Source organism: Asterias amurensis, chromosome 12, assembly GCF_032118995.1.
Source record: "Asterias amurensis chromosome 12, ASM3211899v1".
Classification (NCBI taxonomy): Eukaryota; Metazoa; Echinodermata; class Asteroidea; order Forcipulatida; family Asteriidae; genus Asterias; species Asterias amurensis.
This window is the reverse complement of record NC_092659.1, coordinates 1,709,043-1,728,692: the sequence shown is the minus strand read 5'-3', so window position 1 is coordinate 1,728,692 and position 19,650 is coordinate 1,709,043. Positions and strand designations below refer to the sequence as shown.

The following is a 19,650-nucleotide window of genomic DNA, read 5'->3' as shown; positions in this document are numbered from 1 at the left end:
AAGGTTGACAAACTGAACAGCGACCTCTAGAGTTAGTCGCAATGACAACAACCACGCCATGCAGTGACGACTGGACTGAGTTTTGCATCTCCAACTTTTTTCGTGAAAAACTGTAGAATATGTGAGTATTTTTTGTACTGTTTGTGATTATTGAAAGACAAAATGACACGATGATTGTTTAGGACTAAATAAACTTTTGATTTCTTAACAAATTTTAGTGAGACGATTCAATGTTCAACAACTATTTTAAGTTTTTATTTTTTTAGGAATTCCATTTTTTGGCTTATGAATATGATTTTATGTTTGTTATTGTTATTTTGTTGTGAAATTATAATATGTTTTAAGCTGTACAAACCAACTCTAGAAAAGAAATTTGCTGGATATTGGATGTAGAGTAGATAATGTAACTTCTTCTCTCAGATGGTCATCACTGACTAGACCCAGTAACTGGGGGCGCTGTACTCCTTTTTTCGAAATTTTGACTTTATCGGCACGACCGATAATGTCAAAATTTTGAAAAAAGGAGTACAGCGCCCCAGTTACTGGGTCTAATCACTGACGAGACCCAGTAACTGGGCTGGGGTGTTGTACTCCTTTTTCGAAATTTTGTCATTATCGGTCGTATGACCGATGACCGATAATGACAAAATTTCAGAAAAAGGAGTACAGCGCCGGCACCCCAGTTACCGGGTCTTTTCTGTATCAATGACTGGAGTGGAAACAAAAACAGTTGATAGTAAATCATATGCTAAGACACTGTGACTGAGCGACTGTCACACTCACAGTTGCCACATTTTTAGAAGAGCTTGAATTTGATTGATTGATTGCTAAACGATGGCTAAAATATCTAAGGTCGTAAAAATATGATCATCTTCCTATACTGTGCAGAAACCTCCTCTGGAGTATACTCGCATGATGAGATGCAGGGTCTTAAAATAAAAGGGCAGAAGCCTAAACAATTTCTTTCATTAAACTGAAAGTGTAACATAAGTGTAAGATTTAGTGAGCAGATTATTTGATTTTTAAAGCTATCTCAAACTCAGTACTTTGTGATTTGAGGCACTGCAAGTAAATACACACACAATGTTGCCACAAACCAAATATTATAATCTTAGTTTTGTTATTTTCTTACCAAACAGTTTATTCTCCATGTACCTGGACCTAAACCTGAGAAGGTGACGAGCCGACAACACGATGCCGGCTAAAGGCAAGAAGAAAGGAAAGGGGAAGGGTAAAGGAAAGAAGAAGAAGAAGTTGAATGGGATGGGAGAGACGCCTGGAGACATCGTCAAGAGACTGTATCGTATTTATCTCAACAACTGTGACGTCAAGAGTACGATGTTTTGCCAGAGTCTCAAAACCTTCATGAAGAATTGTTTAGAGGACAACAAACTAATTGTCAAGGTGAGGTTCAAGCCAACAAAGATGCCAAAATTTGGTCGCTACTTTTTTAACTTAAAATTACCCAAAATAGTAAGTTTATTTACTAGATTTGTTGTGATCATAAAAGTAATTAGTGACCCTATTACTGGGGCGCTATACTCTTCTTTTATAAATTTGACTTTGACGGTCATACTTTACTACAATTGTTCAAGACAAAACTTTAAAGTGGAGTACATTCTTTCCTTTTTTTCTTGCACCTGTAAAAAGTGCACCTTTAATCTTTTTCTTTTGGCACCTCCACCTGGCTGTTGACGTCACTTTCCCACCATCCCAGTTTAGCCCAAATGGGGCTGCAAAGGGATTAATTAACCAAGTACCAAGTACATTGAGTCTGATATTTGATTTTTTTGCCACTTGGAAAAATCAGAAAAGTTGTGATTAAATTATCTGAAAAGTCCATTACATACTAAACCATTGACAGTACAATCAAATGCTCCAGTAAACAATTCATGTTTGAATAGACGATGTGACCTATGTTTACATTCAAACCGCCCTCTGTTGAAAAAACACTGTATACGTCATGTTTCCCCGGGCAAAAAGACACGTAGTCATTGTAAGACTGCATACACTTTCTAGCTGGCTGCCAAAACATAAAGGTTTTGCCCGGCGGTATGGGCGCGAATCATGTTATGGTTTTCGTGTGACACCAGAGGTCACATCGTCTATAGTCCAAGTAAAAAAAAATTCCTTGCACATGAAGATTCTTATTTTAAAAGTTTACAGGGCATTCCTCTTCCCACCCTGTGACAAGACACCCTTAGAACAAAAGCAAAACATGAATATTATTTTGAATCACATTGAAAATTTATGTTTGGTTGCAGTTTATCTTGGAGCCGGTGGCTGATTTTCAGGATCCTGTCTTAAGCAACGTCCGTCTTGAACCTCTCGTGATGTCATTAAGACAAGAACGCTACAAATATATAAAGGAGCTTCATATTTGGGATATACCTCTAAAACATGAAGATGTTGCTACTTTGGTAAGCTTTTTTATTACAAAATTTCAAATTTTTTAGATATTGCCGAAAATCTGGAGAGATAAGGTCCAAGCAGGAAGAATAAATTTGTAATTGGAATACACAATATGAGAACTGTTACTGTCAATAACGCTTCTCAGATTAAATTTGGGGGGATAACATCTGATATATCTTCCAAATTAATCAAGTCGAGCGCCATCTAGAAGCTCGAGCCTGCTCAGTGATTTTTTTCCTCCAGATGTTCCGGTCAGCATGCAGGAGCGTAGTTCCTCAGCGCTGGTCAATCAGGTGTCTCGTTTCAGTGTGTCTACAAAGAGACGTCTTCCCACAACCGCATTACTATAAAGTGAAATGATATTCTAAATGGGTTTTTGTTACTGTTGAAATCTGCTGTAGGCTTCTTACTGATAGTTTTTGTTGCCATTAGTTTTAAGAATGATTACCAAATTATACCTTTCCTTTAAGTACAGAAAGTAGCTGAGCATAACAAAATTGTGCTTACTAGAACAAGGTTACCAGCCAGACTACCACACAAAAAATACAATTTGTGATTGGTATCCTGCTCATTTCCACCTAGCAGAACATTTTAAGCAGAATTTTTCTGCATTTAAGCAGCTCCATGAAATTTGGGTCAGGGATCCTAGTTGTGGATCGTTTTATCAGCATTGACTTGACTTTCATCCCTGTTTTATCTGCTTTTCTGTTTAAAGGCAGTGGACACAGATGGTAATTACTCAAATAATTATTAGCATAAAACCTTACTTGGTAACGAGTAATGGGGAGAGGTTGATAGTATAAAACATTGTGAGACACAGCTCCCTCTGAAGTGCCGTAGTTTTTGAGAAAGAAGTAATTTTCCAGAATTAGATTTTGAGGTCTCGAAATCAAGCATCTGAAAGCACACAACTTTGTGTGAGGGGGTGTTTTTTCTTTCATTATTATCTCACAACTTCGACGACCAATTGAGTTCAAATTTTCAAGGTTTGTTATTATATGCATATAAAATGTTGAGATACACCAAGTGAAAAGACTGGTGTTTGACAATTACCAATAGTGTCCAGTGTCTTTAATTCTCATTTTAGTATAACTGAAATATATCTGAAGTTGTGTTGCTTTTTCGGCAGGCATTGATGTTAGACAAAGGAGTGTACCCAATCACAAGACTGGAGTTGATTGATTGTGATGTTGGAGCTTATGCTGTGGAACGACTCATGAAGTAAACAACCTTTGTATTTTATAATGTTCAATGTTTAGTTTCTGAGTTGGTTGATTGTAACAAAAACAGTTTATTGTTAAAAAAAGGGGTTGGAATAAAGGGGGTATTTTTAATAAAAAATTATTCAATTCATATGGATAGCTAAATGGTTTGTTAAGGGAATAAAAGGGTAGCGACAAGTTCATAAACGACCGTTTAAAACCGGCAGGGTCGTGGCCGTGTTATAAAGGCCCGAGCCGAAGGCGATGGCCTTTATCATACGGCAATGGTTTATTTATTATTTCATAATACAAAATACAAAAAGGACATCACAATCAGAAAATTTAATTGCGTCAAAACTTGTAGTTGTTTTCAAACCGCTATTTGGTTATAAGTGGAATTTTATTCACTGTAAGCAACCTTTTTTTATTTCTTCTTATTGCAGATGTATTCCAATGACGATAATAAGCATATTGTCTTTTGATTATAACGAGTAAGTACAAATGTATCTTGATCCACAAAAGCCAGTCATGACACACGGCGCAGCGTTTTGCAGGCAACCAGCTCCAGGCAATCTCCAACATTATTTTCTTGGGGATGTTTGTTTTATCTATCTTTCACTAAGTACATCCCTCCAGAGGAGTAAAGTCGTATTTGAGTATAGTGTTACAGCTAGAAGAGTCTCTCCTGTCTCAAACAATCTTTTAGGCGCTGTTCTCAAACTATGAAGCAGGGAAAACCACTTCTCTTTTGCAATTTGCTTATGAGGTTTTACTTTTCTGTATTTTTCTTGTAGCCCTCACCCTGAGTGGCCCTCTGGAGTGAAGCAAAAAAAAAAAAACTCAACACATTAAAGGATATACATTTTCTGGTGAGAACAAAATTTCATCTTGTGTGAATTGAAAGTATTTCATGAGAAATTGTTTTTCCTGGGGTTTTTTTTTCGGTAGATTTGGAGACGAGGGAGTGAGAGGAATCTGTAAAGGGTTGAAAAATAATCGTCTTCTGCTGAGTCTGAGTCTCTGTTATTGTGACCTGGGGGTTGAGTCAGGCTCACTGCTTGGTGATATCGTCTCAACGACGGCACTTAGGTAAGTGAGTAGTTTGTGACTCAATGAACACTCACTGAGTTTGAGTTCATTACAGGAAAACTCCATTAAAAGAATTTCTGAGTTTAGCCACAAAAACTCGGAGCATCTTTTTCAGTGAGTGAGTGTACATTGTCTTTACTTGGGTCTTCAAACTTAATAGATGTCCGGTTAATCTGCTTGGAGTATTCAACAACTGGCTTCTTTGTGATCAAATTCAAAAGGATTAGTGTCTACTTTTTGGAGAACGAATTCGTTGATTACAGATGTGAGTTGGTAAAGTTAAAAAGGATGTATTATTCTGTCCTTTTTTAATGGAGATTTCCCGTAATTTTGAATCTTGTTCTATTCTGATCCTAAATGAAACTCGGTTTTTAAAATATGCATCTCATTTATTCTAGGGAGATTTATCTCAATGGGAACAATCTAGAAGCTGAAGGGACAATTGAATTGGTCAAACTCGCCGCTGACCATGCAGAGATGGAGAGTTACGAGCGAGCGGAGACGGCCAGATTGAAAGCAGAGGAAGAAGCTCAGGCGTTACTCATGGGTTCGTTAAAGACACTGGACACTATTGATAATTAGTCAAAATAATTGTTAGCTTAAAAACTTATTTGGTAACAAGCAATGGAGAGCTGTTGATAGTATAAAACATTGTGTGAAATGGCTACCTCTGAAGTAGCGTAGGTTTTGAGAAAGAGGTATTTCTCACTCAAATATTTAAAGACTTCAGGCGTTAAGCCTTTTACTAATGCAACTGAAAGCACAAAAACTTGTGCATCAAATGTGTTTTTCAAAATGTTCACAGATTTGTTATTTTAATCATATGTTGGCATACACAAAGTGAGAATACTGGTCTTTGACAACCACCAAAGGTGTCCAGTGCCTTTAAGTCTTATCTTCTGCTGACAAACGAGACCTGACATCATTGGCTACCATCTGTGATGATAAACGATCCTTATGGGAATTTTCCATCAGCCAAAATCTCTGAATAATACTCACCAGTTTCACTGTCACTTTTCACTAGCTGAATATTTTAATAATAATGATACTGGAGGGGGAAAATCCCATATTATTGTGGGTCATGTTAATTTTTGCTTTTTCTTGGCTTTGCAGAGAAGGAACGAGGGAGATTGCCGACGGCGATGTCGAGCTCAGAACCGGTCCCGAAGCCAGACTCAGCTAAGAGCAGCAAAGCAGGAGGACTCGGCAAGAAGAAGAAAAAGAAAGGTCCGTACCTTTAGATCCAAAGAAATCAATCAAAATGGAATCAAGTTAGAACCCCCGCCCCCTTTTGTCTCCCTATTTATTGTTTACCCCTTGCTTTTTTTCTGCTAGCTTTCTGACTCTCTGTCTCTATTCATATATTTCCACTTCACGACTTATGTTACCTGTTCATGTTTGTTGTGTTGTCATTTAGCCTTCGAAAAAGACTCTGCTAGGGTCGAAGTGTCAGGCCTTTAAATATCTTTTGCAAGTTAAGATTGTGTTTATTATGGTTTGGACTCAAGTGACGATTGCCAAGTCATCAGGTTCTACTTTTAGTTACAGTTGTGTTGCTTAGCATCTTAATTAAGGCCTTCAACTTTAAAGATCTGGGCTCAATTTCATAAAGCTGCTTAAGCACAAATAGGTGCTAAGCACAACAAATCTATGCTTTTTTCTGCTTGCCAGAACTTTTGTAAGCAATTCTTTCTGCTTAAGCAGCTCAATGAAGTTGGGCCTTGGTGAAGCACAACAAAAAATGTGTGTATTACCACAGAAAAAAATCATGCTTAACAGACAGCGTGTATTCACACACTTTGACTGGTGCCCACCGTTAGTTGCTCTGCTCAACAGCTTTAAACTAATTTGGACAAAGACTCCAAACTTTTGCAGCCTTCACAAAATGACTAAACCTTCACTAAATTAAATCAACTGCAACTTGAGTTTCACTCGTATCATTCTTTCCCAATCTAGGCAAAAAGAAAAAGAAGTCAAAAGCCCCGCCCGAGCCGCCACCCGTTGGTCCCTGGATACACAAACTACATCTTGCAGACAATGGCATCGATAGCTACGGGCGTGGCTCAACTTATGCTCCTGTTATTATAACAAGACTTTTCAGACAGTGAGTGTTTCTTATGGGTGCGGTATTTATGGGCGTGGTTCAATTTGAATGCACATTACTTCAATTACAAAACAATCTGAAGTCAATGGGAGACTTTTGATATGCTGGCACGTTATATTCACTGCACACGTATTATTCACTTTTTTTTTGGTCTTAAGTTTGTTAAGGGTAGAAATAAGAGGGTCTTAAAAAGTCATTAGCCTGGTTATACTTCCTGCGAATATAAATGTGATACAAATTGAAACAATCAGCTCCTGTGAAACATTCGCTACGAAAAACAGCCATGTGAAGTCAAACTTTGCATTCTTTGCATTCGCATTCGCAGGAAGTATAAACCAGGCTTTAAACTTGTCTTTTGCAGATACCCTGTACAAACATGAAGTAAAGTTTGATAATTCTCATTTTTGTTGCCGTACTTCTCATAGATTGATTCAGCATTCCAGTTGTTTACAAGAGCTAGACATTGACGACAATCTCATCGGGGACCTGGGGGGTAGAGAAATCATGGAAGCTCTGAATCAAAGGAAAGAAGCCGGACACCCCTCCATGAAAATGAGCGTGACCCATCGGATGAACTCCGAAACGTTTGCATCGATCATGAAACTTGGCGCTGGACTTAAGAAGAAGGGAAAGAAGAAAGGGAAGAAGAAGGTAGGTGGCATCTTAAGATTAAGAGTTCTAGATTTCTAGATTTCATATAAAACAAAATAACAATAATAGTGACTTCTTATAGCACTCAAAGCATGAATAACTCTTCACAGATCTTTATATCCGACAAACATAAGCACTGTTTATTCTTGGTTGACAAAGAGACGCATGTACCATAACGAATAATTTTACTCTCAACAGAAAAAGAAGAAATGAAGTCGACCTAACAGAAACCCGCCGAGTGAATCCCAAGGTATGAAGATGCTTATTTCAATTCCTCACATTCCAAGAAAGGATACAGTAACCTCATAAGCAAAAACAAATGCTTACCTTTGAAAATAGTAGCAAATAATTCTAATGCCGCTTCACTGGGCGTAGTTTCAGATGGAATTTCAAGTGCCTAATCATTTTTAAACACTGAATACCGTAAGGTAAAATTGTAAGACAAGAAAAGTAACTCCATTCAACAAGGCTTGAACATATTAAAACAAAAAATTTAAACTAAACTTTTGGTCATTATTTAGTAGTAACATGTAAAGCTTGGAATTTCGTTTTCTCGGGGAAAAATAATTTTTTAATTTTCTTCACATAGATGACACGGTGTTTTATTGATGAGTGAAGCAGCATTCGAGTTGCATTCTGTGAAGCTGTTAAAGACAACAGCCAACATCGGTCATTATTAAGGTTTATTCTGAAAGCTCACGGACTGTTAAGCCTAAACATTCCTACAAAGGAAAAACATTAGGTTTAAAATATTCATAAAGTCAAGAAAACAGCAAGCCCATTATGAACATGCACAAAATCCCTCCAAATAGCCTTTGTTTTCTTCTTTTGTTTCCCGCAAAAAGTTACCACTGTTAAGAGGATGGAAATGAATTTACTCTTTTGAATACCAACAATTTATTTTCCGTAGCACAACATTTTGAATATACAGATAGTGGCATTTGACTTACCGTCTATTTTTGCTGAGCAGTTTTTGCTTTCAAGTTTACCAGTTTAGTTTACTCAAATTTTGCCATATTGTGAAACCCCATGTTTTCCTTGTCGAACACTTTAAATAAATAAAAATATTTGATAATACTTTTCTTGTGCCATAAAACACTATTTGGCACAAATCATATTTTCCCGAAATCATTTTAGATGATCATATTATGTATTTTTTATACATGTGTCAATTTTTACGACCAAAAAACGTTCAAGATGACATGTTATAGTCATTGATAAAATATCGCTCAACACTTTCATGACATTTGCATAGTATAAGTGTAATCTGTGATAACAGACCACTAGACTTTAAATCAAGCCAGTATTTTTTGCAATACTCTCCTCTTTCATGAAGTTATCACCATAACATCAATAAAACAACTTAAATACAATCTAACAGGTCCTTTACAAAACTCTTTACTGTCCAATTAGGGCCCAACTTGAGTTTACTGCAACAATCCAGGCTCAAAGTTTCCATGGTCAGCGGCAAATCTTTGCGATAGTTATGTTACTGGAAGAAGCCTTTCCACAGGGTCTCCAAGTCGTCAAATGTTTGCTGCGATGCATGCTCTCACGCAATTGTACTGCGCTCAAGGTAGTCTTGTGATAGGGCTACCACAACGACAAACATTTTACGGCTTGTTCACAAATCTAGGTTTGCTTCAAAGACCTGTCAAGCAGAACCGCTAAAAGCTAATCAAAAAGCAACAGGGAACCTGCCAGAATTACGTTACATAGCATTTTTGCTGGTTTCTTGTCTCTGCTAAGCATGTATTTTCTCTGCTTACCAGAACTTTCTTCCAAACAAATGTTATTTGGTTTTATCCTTTCACATCAAAGTGTGTTAAGCCCTGTACACTCGGTCTTTTCCCGAGTCCTGTGAAGAAAAGAAAAACAGATTAACTACTTGGGTGGGATTCAAACCCACAACGTTGTATAAGATCTGCTATTGATCTAGCAAGTTTTAATAATTGATGGATCTCTTAGGCAGAGCAGAGATGTGTCATTATTAATTGCTAATTATTCACTTTACACCTTTCTTACAGCCAAACTTTTTTACAAGATGATACGATTGTTTGTACAGTTACCGATAATTTTAGTTACTTACACTTTTGTACAATATTTCGATACCAAACTAGAGAACTATACATTTTGTGAAATAAAGCTAACTTATTTTTTATTCCTAGAGCAAATGCAGCAATGATTTGTATATATTTTTGTAAATGAGTAAATATTTATGCAGTTTAAAATCAATTGACGAGTTGTAATTGTTAGGATGAACATTTGTGAGGAAGCCAAAAAGAGATGAGTTGTATCAGATTCTAAGTTTGAGAATAGGAGATTGTGCCACTTTTACTTTTTGTTTTCCTCATTGAGATACGAATGTATTTGATAAAAACTGTCCATTAAATGAGAAGCATTTTTTTCTATAAATCAACAAGATAATTATTGTGTCTTTATTTTTAAAATCTAGAAGCCAGACAGCATGCTTAGTGTTTTCACCTTTAATGAAAGATAATTAACGATGTCACATTAACAGTTGATCTGTGCCCAGTTTCATAAAGCTACTTTAAAAGCAAAACATTTTGCAAACAAATTTCTGCTAAGCAGGATACCAGTCACAGATGCAACATGAGAGATGGTATTTTTGCTGGTAACTTTTTTCTGGTAAGTAAAATTTTGGTAAATTTTTTTTTGTGTGCCTAAGCAGCTCTGACGGTCAGGATGTTTCAGCTGAATTAAATAGTTGTATTAAGAGAGACACTTTGGTCACAGACTTTTGGATTCAGCAAGTCCTCCACACTTCCCGAGTTCGTAGCAGTGGACAGGATGCTGTCGGTTAGTGCGGAATCGTCGGGTCTGGCTGCCTCCAAGCTAGGGTCAGTAGTAACACATGCTAAACATACCTCATCCAGACAGAACCGCTTTGCGATCTTATAAACCTGACCTGCATCACGCTCCGAGACGGCTATCCTCCCTGTGTACATAAAATTGATCAGTTTCTGCAAGACATCTGCGGAGACTTTCTTAAGATGGACATCCATGATGCTCGTGCCATCAATATCTCTTGAGATCACGCGAGAGAGATAGTTACTTGATGCCTCGAGGAGGACCCTGTGACAGGGAAAGTCTTTGATTTTAGTCCTCAAAACAACATCAATGATGCGGGCATCTTTGCGGAGCCTGACCATTTCTCGGACGGCGCGAGCTGGATGTCTTGAATCGGTCCACACAAACTGAGATGATATGTCGAAGGAGGAGTCGCTTCCTGCGGAACTTCGATACCCTTCGGATCCGGTGCTGTGACTTCGAGTATACCTTCGCTGAGCTCCATCTGGACCTGTCTGAAGACCGTTACTTTTCAATTCTTGGAGAGAATCTTCAATCCCTCCTCCTTGTGGCGAATCCTGCAGAATCTTATAAACATCTCTTGCCTTGGCGTCAGGTGTCTTTGATGATCCATTGACAGGGTCTTGTGGACTGAAGAGCAGAGGTGAAGAAGTGACAGGACTGCTGGAGCGAGGGCTTTGAACTGGGGTACTCCTAGGGCTACCGGATCGAGGACTTCCCCCACTGGAGGGGCTCCGACCCCCACGACCATTCTCAGTCCGCTGCCCACTGACCGACCGCTGCCTGGTGTGCCGTCTGGACCGTTTCATCTGATTCACACATGCGTCGATAACACCCTGGAACTGAAACATATTAGCCGCTTCTAACATTGTCTTAATACGGTCATTCCCAATCTTCAAAGTTGATGTGTACGCATAGTCGACTAAAGCTTGCACGACGACCATATCCACTCCTCGCATCTCGATGCTCTCATGCTTAGTCAGGTGGCTTCTCACGCCCAGCATGTCACGGAAATAAGGACTGCTCGCAGCTAAGATAACCCTATGACACTGTATCTCTCCTCCATAGAAAATAAGAGCTATATCGAGGAGTTTCTTCTCCTCTCTCATACGCGCAAGCTTCGCTAGGACAGCCGTAGCTTTACTCGAAGGCAGCGAGTCTGAGCTCCCGTTTGAGCTACCTGACGCGCTCGACCTGGCCCCCGGGGATCCTGACCGTCTAAATGTGCGGTCAACCCTCGGTGGGATCTTCAGTGCCAGAGACGCTGTTGCCTCACATCCTCGTTGAGAGCTCTTGAGTGGTGACTTGCGAGTGGTGCCTGAGGATTTAGGGCTACCGGAGGAGGTTGACGATGAGCTTAGTTCTTGGTGGTAGGATGCAGGGCGAGGTCGACGTGATGGGGAGGTCCTGCTCTTCACTGCGGCTGGAGCCTCCGATGCTCGTAGCTTCCCGAGGCTGCTTAGTGGTGGATCCGTCATGGTTTAACTACCTACAGAAGCAAAAGAGAGTTCACACATTTTAAGATTTGAAACTAACAAGAGTATTCTGAACACTTGGCAACAGAAAAAGTGTCGATGCGGTAATCAGAGACTGCGAACCGGGATGCAATGTTTTTTTTCGTCACTACGAAATTGCCACTTTTGTAGTGCTTTTCAAAAGGGATTTTGACTTCTTCCAAGTCGATTCAAAAAAGGAATTTTTAAAAATCTTTTACCTTGCTGGTAAATCTCTTGTTATAAAACTGTCAATGTTTCGATTTGAATGCTCCAATTGCCTTCAGTAGAATATCAAAATGTGGCTCATCAAACACTTGCACGGCACAGGCTTGTTTATTTACTCACCATTCACATTTGCTCCCAAAGGAATAATCCAACACTTTTTATGCATTCTAAAATCTTACGAGAAAAAAATCTATATTTATCCTGACCTTAGTATGAACATAGAGAAATAAAGACTGTGTGTTAACAGCCTTCATAAGAAGGAATTGTAAATGTCACTCTGGAAAGGTGGCCACCCCCAATTTCGTCGGCTACAAACATTATGCAAAAACCGTTCTTGACAATCGAATCTCGAGGTAGTTTTGGAAACGAAGTCGAAGGTCGAGATAATAATCATGCTTCCATGAAAAATACACAAAATACCTCCACGTTCATGAATGTGGTAATATCTGCTCCATAAATAGTGAACCGTTGCTGGATCAACCATGGAGGAAAAATCAACCTACTTTTCAGTCGATTACAAACACTGTTCTTGACATTTGAATCTTGAGTTGTCGGAAACGAACTCGAAGTTCGAAAAACGCATAATATGGTTCCACGAAAAATGCACAAAATACCTTCACGTTCATGACTGTGAGTGTCTGCTCCATTAATAGTGAACCGTTGCTGGAATTCAACCTATAGGTGTACGTACAGTTTACACTCGGTGACTCACCATCTTCTGACGATGTTTATATCGTATCTCCACGTGTTCAATATTTTCATTCCTTTATCAGTAAATACTTTGAACATCGGAATCCAAACTTCACACAGTCGACCAAAAACAATCAATTGTTAAAATAACTTGTCCGATATGATATGTTGGTGTGTCTGTGTCCCCCCCCCCCCCCCACACCACCAAAAGACACCCCTCCCCAAACAAACAAAAAACAAACAAAAACACCCTCAAAATCAAAATTAAAAAAACAAAGTTGTTTCCCATACTTTAAAACACTCTTTTCCTCTAGTACCGAAGTATATATACATGTATACCCCCTTTGAAATCCTCGAAAGATTTCCTGACACTCTTACTTAGAACCAAATAAAGGGAGTTACATCAATGCCACATCGAGAACCTAAAGAATTATTATAGTGTCATATTAACTTGTCAAAAAATGAAATAAAAACATGTTGCTGTTCTGACAGGTTTTCAATTATAGGTGAGGTTTTCGGTAGCACAATAAATTATCTCTTTTAATTATGGCAGTGGTTCTGAAAAGGACCGGTGGTTGACAACTCACATCACAACACTTATGGTGTAATTTCTGAATTTCTGGAAATTAACATTTTCCGGTACATTCTAAAACCGCGAGCTTCGGTTCTTTAATTTCCTTTCTCTTTGGCCTAGCACCTGTTCAAATTGTAAAGCCCCGATACTCGTGTGTCGGTGAATATTTCTCACGCATTGCCAATTGTTGAACGAAACGAAGAATGCCAATTTTCTCTGACCCTAAAATCCACGAGCCTTTTGAAAAAAAAAAAAAAAACAGCGCAGATCCCGCCAATTTTGACGCTCATGGCGTGCGAGCAATATAGTTAGTCTTGGTGCAAGACGTTCTTGTTGAGTTTAGTGAAACCAGTGCCGTGCAGCGCGGAGCGTGGAATCGCGGTAGTTATAAGTGAACAACAACAACGAATTGCACCAAGACTAAAGACGTCATGTCACTCTCACGATGACGCAGAAGTCTAGCCGTAGCTGTAGCCACTCGGCCATTTTACCCCTGATCACTTGGCTATCACTTGGCTATTGAATTCCCTTCAGTTCCTATCCCCTTGCTGCCAAATTATAGCACATCAAGCTAAATCAATCACAAGAACCGTTTTTGATTATTAATAAGAAGTTACCCTTTTGTTGGGGCAAGCAAAATGATGAAAGTTAACTGAAGTGGGAATAAACTGGTCGACCGAGTCTTCGGTGAAGACTTGTAGATGATATTCGAGTACAATCTGGGGGTCTGTGATCATCCCTGAGGATATTATTCCAATTAGCATTGTCTATAGTCCAGGGATTTGTAGAGTCTGCAAATCAGACAGGACTGATGACTGCTTCAGCTGTACAAGAGCAAAGATCACCACAGTACGGGAAACTATATTACTTCTGAATCCTGATTGAGCGGAATGCTTAAGATGGTCGTCAGATCAGATACTTAACATATTCCTTCTCCAGGGAAGAAAAATGCCCTACCTCAGGCCGACATCAATTTGCAGAATAATGTCACTACTGATGCTCTTCTAATGCATTTAAATCAGTGAAGAGCATTTTAAACGAGCCTGGGAATTGATATTATTTTAGACGTGAAAGAAATGTTTCCCGCCTTTTTGTGTTTACTCCTAACTGACACAAGTTGTCAAAAAAGTAGACCTACATCCACCACCTACTTGTTCTTTACCCCAAACTTATAATTATTTGGGAATTTTTTTGACCGTTATCATTTAAACATGAATTTTTAAATTTATTATCAATTATTTTCATGAAATTATTGCAGACATAATGTGAGCAGCCATTTTCCCGCCTTTTCCTTTGATTCTTCGGCTGACCTGAGTTGCGAACATAAAGTGCATCCACCACAACTTTACACCTTACTTTAGAAATAATTTGGCCATGAGTTATCACTCAAATAATATGTCAAATAATCGATTTAAACATCCGATGCACCAGCAGACAAAACACAATATCCAATCAATAATTTTCACCACAAATAAAAATATCAAGATAACCTCTGTAATTTTGAGTACAAAATTATACTAATCGATCGGCTTATCCGAGGCTCCACAGGGCTTGTCCCTGGGCGGTGCAAAGGCACCAAACTACCGGCTGGGTCTTTTGATCGTATCCGCCGAAGGTGTCAAAATGCCGTGAACCGTGAACATGAATCACACTTATTTTTAAGTGCAAAGTGATTGAAATTATCCATCTGTATAAAGGTGCGTTACTAATCCGCAGCTGTCAGTTGAGTGTTGATGAGAAACAAAGTTTGTGTTGTTAGATTTTTTTTTGCTAAAAATATTAATAATTTGCGCAATGAATGTTTTGAAAGATCACTGTTTGGGTTCAACACTCATCGAAGCTTCAAACGCACAACCGCATCTCATTTTCTTTAGGGGCAGAGGTTGTCCATGTAAAGCTAAATACAAATTCAGTAAATCTCTAAAGCTTTGTACACGGTCACGGGGATGGTTGAAAGGGGGCGTGGCTCAAAACCGTCCACCAAGAAAGAGGTCCAGATAGACATTCAGAAGACAAACAAGGGCAGGGTACATCTCCAAATCTGACTAATAGAAAACACACCCTAAGTGATGCAAAGAAATTCAAGTCATCTTGTGTATTTTTGTAAAATTGGTTCTACGCATTTTTTTCATAGACTTGTGTCGTTGTGATAAAATTCAAACACTTACAGTTCCAGGAAAAGACATGTAAGAATCTTTTCTTGAAGGAATTTGATAGTTCTTAGACCAAAACAGAGGTTAGATATGTCTTGATGCGCTCTCCTGAAAACGAACTGAGAATACTGCTTAGAACGTCGCGACTTTATGATATAACTAAAGAATATAGGCTGGTACCAGTATACTTTTATGAGAAGAGGATTTATATTGCCAATGTGAGTGCGGGCATTCCGACGAAAACAGTGCAGTGAGGACCATTTTGTTTTTTCGACATATAAAATCAATTGAATTACACTGCATAATCTTTACGCTGATTGCTTTTTTGTATGGGACCACTTCAATGTACAAACTCATCGATACCAAAGCCCCCTTGTTAATTACAGAGCATAATAAGCTCGTAACGTACAAGTGACTTGTAATAGACCGGCATCTTCCCCATTGAATCCTGCACATGCTAATTATACATGCAAAACTAATTATTTTCCTTTATAGTGCATGGTAAACTTATGAGTAAATATTGGTTTTAACTCAAGGTCTTCCATCAAATCATACTAATTAACCATTTTAACAATTGGTATGTTCATTACAGACAGACATTCTTATTCATTCTTTAACATCCTTTTGCGGTCGCATTTGGGTCATGGAAAACAGAAATACATGATAAGAAAAAGCAGATGAAATCTCTTAGAGAAGGATTCAAACCCACAAACTTTGCATTGCAAGAGCATGTATTACACCAGACTACCAAATTTGCCCGATTGCTATAGCCTGATGCAGACTGCAACGATGTGAGATGTTAGTTTTGAAAGGGTAAAAAAAAATCTTAATTTCAAATGCAAAAATACTTTTCTGTGAATATTCCATTAAGAAAACACATTTACACTGACACGAACTGCGACCTGTGCTTGGATTAAGAACTGCAACTTTGCCCCTTCCTCTGGAGGTATGGGAGATTTTTCTAGCTATGTACAAACCATTTCATTTGCACATTGTTTGTACAATCTTCCCACTGCATATTGGTTATTTATACCACTCTATGTTTTCACATTCCATTGAAAACACATTTACACTGACACGACATGCGACCTGTGCCTGGATTATGAAATGCAACTTCGCCCTTCCTGTGAAGGTATGGGAGGTTTTTCTAGCTATGTGCAAAAAATCATTTCATTTGCACATTGTTTGTACAATCTTCCCACACCATCTCGGTTATTTATACCACTCTATGTTTTCACATTCCATTGAAAACACATTTACACTGATGCGACCTGTGCTTGCATTAAGAACTGCAACTTCGCCCCTCCCTGTGGGGGTATGGGAGATTTTTGTAGCTATGTACAAAATCATTTCATTTGCACAATGTTTGTACAATCTTCCCACAGCATTTTGGTTACTTATACCACTCTAGTCTATGTTTTCACATTTTTTTCATCATTCGCTGTCGACATCAATATTTGTGCTGGTGCTCTGCAGTTATTTAATGTGAACCCAGAGACCTACTTACCAAGTTAAAACCTGTTGGATGGAAGCAGATTTCATTCTCGACGGTACAGAATTCCTCTCCAAAAACAATCCATGACACCTTTAACAGCATGTCTGTGTTGCACGATGCGAAAACATCATTTTAGTTCCTGTATTTCATTATGGTCCTGATGTCATAAAATCCTAGAAAATAGAGCTGTTTTTCTCACTGATAAGTCCTAAATGCGGAGCATAAAATGCAAAGGTGCGGTGGATAACTGAATCTGACATACTGCAGTCTAGAGGGTCACCGCGCATGTAAAAAAACATCTTCCATAATTACCGGGATTGAACTGGTCTTTGGGAGAAACGGTCACCGGGCTGCAGGTTGAAAAACACGGCATCCTTGAATTGACCAAACAGCTGTCTCATCCTCGATGGGACAATCGTGAAATTGCGCGGTCAATTGGAAGAGATGGTGAGAAAAACGAAATGAGCAGTTGACCGGATGGTGTTGTTCACACGATTGTCAATGGTGATCGCGCGGCCTTAGTAAAGGGCGCTGTTTATAATGAGATGCGCAGTTTGTGATGATGCATACATTATGCAGGATGTGTGTGTACATGTACATCCATAGAATGCCATACTGTGTCTTGTAATGAAGTTACCTGTCTGTCATGTACATTTTGTGCAATGGACTAAGTAAGCGATGCTGTCATTTCATTTGGTTGGTCAACGCGCATTCATCCAAAACGTAATTAAAACAATACTAAACCATGGATAAACTGCAAATGTAGGCCTATATATTTAGAATGGATAAAATGAAAGAAATTTTCAAATAAACCGTAAGGGTGGTTTTTCGACGACGAGTCACTTTTCCTCTTGAGGGGATTGCCCCCGGCCAATGGCTGTTTATGATTAATGCAGTATGTTGAACAAACATTATTATGGAAATATTGCACGCGAGAATCCGGAGAATGACGTAATGTCGCGCCAACCAAAAGTGATTATTATACTTCAACCGAACACGTTTTTGGGGTTTTTTTTTTTTACTCGCACTTTGAACCTGTGTTTGTGTACGTGGGTTTAATCTCTCATTATTATAATATCCCGACCATTCGGGGTGGAGGCTCACACGCAGAAAGCAAAATATAGCTCAGTTTTCAACTTTTCTTTTCAAACTTAATCATGTAGGTCTATCAAGGTCACGTGTTTACGTCGATAACGACGTGCTAAGTGTACTTCTGTTTCCATAGTATTAGTAGAGATTTTAAGGAAAAGAAAACTTTTTGTTTTGTAAACCATTCGATTGTTTTGAATGTAGATATTATATAATACAATAAAACTAACATGTGAACATTTCATTTCAAAATGTTGTAGCATTTTTTTTCCTTCTAGATATCGCCGAGAATCCAGAGCGGTCACGGTCTATAATATTTCAAAAACCAATGACGCACCTAGAAGGAAATTAAATATAATTTAATATATATTTAAGTCATGGCCGTGTAAAGCCTTTTATGAAAGCCTAGGCCTACTTGAAAGAGTTATTTTTTAGCGACTGACCATGAAATGCTTTCACACATCCGTCCTGAATACAAGATTTAAATTTTAATTTGTAACTATAGCAACTCAATCTCAAATTCAAACCTCGGTTAATATATAATATTAAAGGGAAACTGACAGGGTAAAACTTTAACAATCTTGGGTTGAACAAATTTGACTAGAGTGGGACTTGAAGCGAACTCCGAATTAACGTACCGGCGCTCTATCCTACTGAGCTATGTTGGCGATCCCTCTTTTGTCACTATCTTTGGCCGGCTTCAGTGCCAATCAGCAACTATAGTAAAACTGCCGTTAGTCATCAGGGATCACTAGAAAACATGGGATAAGTTTTGACACATATGTTGAGATCAAAAGGGTGGTTGCATGGTTGGTTTAAATTGAAGACATTGCCAAATTTACAAATTAAAATATCGGTCTATACGTTGTTTTGTCGTCGATCGCATATGAAAAAGATTTAATAAAAAACTTTCTGTTAAGAAAAGAAATTCACTTTACGCCTGTTCGCCTTTTGACAAAGTGGTTCCGCCACTTGTTTAACAAAAATTTCCAAATACACTCGTTGCTCGCTTCTATAGGTACAAACCAATTCAACGTCTTAATTTAATACCCGGACTTTCAAATCACAAAATTAAAATAATAAAAAATCAGACTTAACATTTTACCTTCGAAAGCATCAGCAACGTATATCCTTCTGCATGGTCCGTGTTTGACTGAAAACAAAAATAGCAGCCAGTCTCTCTAAAAAAAATGCACCTCAGTCTAAAAGTTCGCGACCAAACAAACCACAATGAAAAGCTACAGGCAACTGTTGGAATCGCAGACATGGGTTCACCATTTTGTCCTTTGCTAACCTCTCTTTTTATCTACTTGACCTGCTTAACCCTTGTTGCCATTCAACGATACGTAATTTCACTCTGGAATGTTTATGTTTTTGGTTGTCGCGTCAAATTATAAATGTGAATAAATGAATTTTCCACCTGGATGGCTTTCAATTGGAAGTGGAAATGTTTGGGCAGTTCAAAAGGCTTTACACAACTGGTGAACTGTTTCCTTTTGAGATTATGTCATTGCCAAGATGTCTAGAGAAATACAATTATTTCAATGGTTTATAAATAGATATTTCATACGAACCCAGAACCCATAGGCCTCTCAAGGGTGCGGAAGAGAGGACAACTTGGTTGGTCCGTTTTATGAC

At 38.5% G+C, this 19,650-nt stretch overlaps 2 protein-coding genes across 8 annotated transcripts; one reads left to right on the top strand and one right to left on the bottom strand.

Annotated features, from left to right (window-relative positions):
• The first annotated feature begins 44 nt into the window (after positions 1–44).
• Positions 45–10,069, top strand: LOC139945261 (uncharacterized). Of its 3 annotated transcripts, none has more exons than XM_071942591.1 (12): positions 45–121; positions 1,140–1,404; positions 2,265–2,420; positions 3,542–3,633; positions 4,058–4,105; positions 4,563–4,703; positions 5,102–5,250; positions 5,817–5,930; positions 6,660–6,807; positions 7,233–7,458; positions 7,657–7,708; positions 8,872–10,069. In XM_071942591.1, the coding sequence occupies exons 2-11, from the start codon at positions 1,195–1,197 to the stop codon at positions 7,669–7,671; spliced, it is 1,299 nt and encodes a 432-aa protein (XP_071798692.1). In that variant the 5' UTR covers positions 45–121; positions 1,140–1,194; the 3' UTR covers positions 7,672–7,708; positions 8,872–10,069. The 3 variants fall into 3 exon arrangements, with proteins under 3 accessions (XP_071798692.1, XP_071798691.1, XP_071798690.1); XM_071942590.1 differs by having other exon boundaries at positions 8,048–10,069; XM_071942589.1 differs by having other exon boundaries at positions 7,657–10,067.
• On the bottom strand, positions 8,952–19,240 carry LOC139945259 (uncharacterized). 5 transcript variants are annotated; one of them, XM_071942587.1, is made up of 2 exons: positions 19,118–19,240; positions 8,952–11,779 (listed from the first exon to the last, which is right to left on the bottom strand). In XM_071942587.1, the coding sequence occupies exon 2, from the start codon at positions 11,766–11,768 to the stop codon at positions 10,179–10,181; it is 1,590 nt and encodes a 529-aa protein (XP_071798688.1). In that variant the 5' UTR covers positions 11,769–11,779; positions 19,118–19,240; the 3' UTR covers positions 8,952–10,178. The 5 variants fall into 5 exon arrangements, with proteins under 5 accessions (XP_071798688.1, XP_071798687.1, XP_071798685.1 ...); XM_071942586.1 differs by lacking the exon at positions 19,118–19,240 and adding an exon at positions 17,236–17,399; XM_071942584.1 differs by lacking the exon at positions 19,118–19,240 and adding an exon at positions 16,936–17,206.
• Positions 19,241–19,650: the final 410 nt, after the last annotated feature.

Bases quoted from the DNA above. Each gene is read 5' to 3' on its own strand.
- LOC139945261 (XM_071942591.1), top strand. From the start codon at position 1,195: ATGCCGGCTAAAGGCAAGAAGAAAGGAAAGGGGAAGGGTAAAGGAAAG. The intron at 3,634-4,057 runs GTAAACAACCTT...TTCTTATTGCAG, and splicing joins GCTGTGGAACGACTCATGAA to ATGTATTCCAATGACGATAA. The intron at 6,808-7,232 runs GTGAGTGTTTCT...TACTTCTCATAG, and splicing joins ATAACAAGACTTTTCAGACA to ATTGATTCAGCATTCCAGTT.
- LOC139945259 (XM_071942587.1), bottom strand. From the start codon at position 11,768: ATGACGGATCCACCACTAAGCAGCCTCGGGAAGCTACGAGCATCGGAG.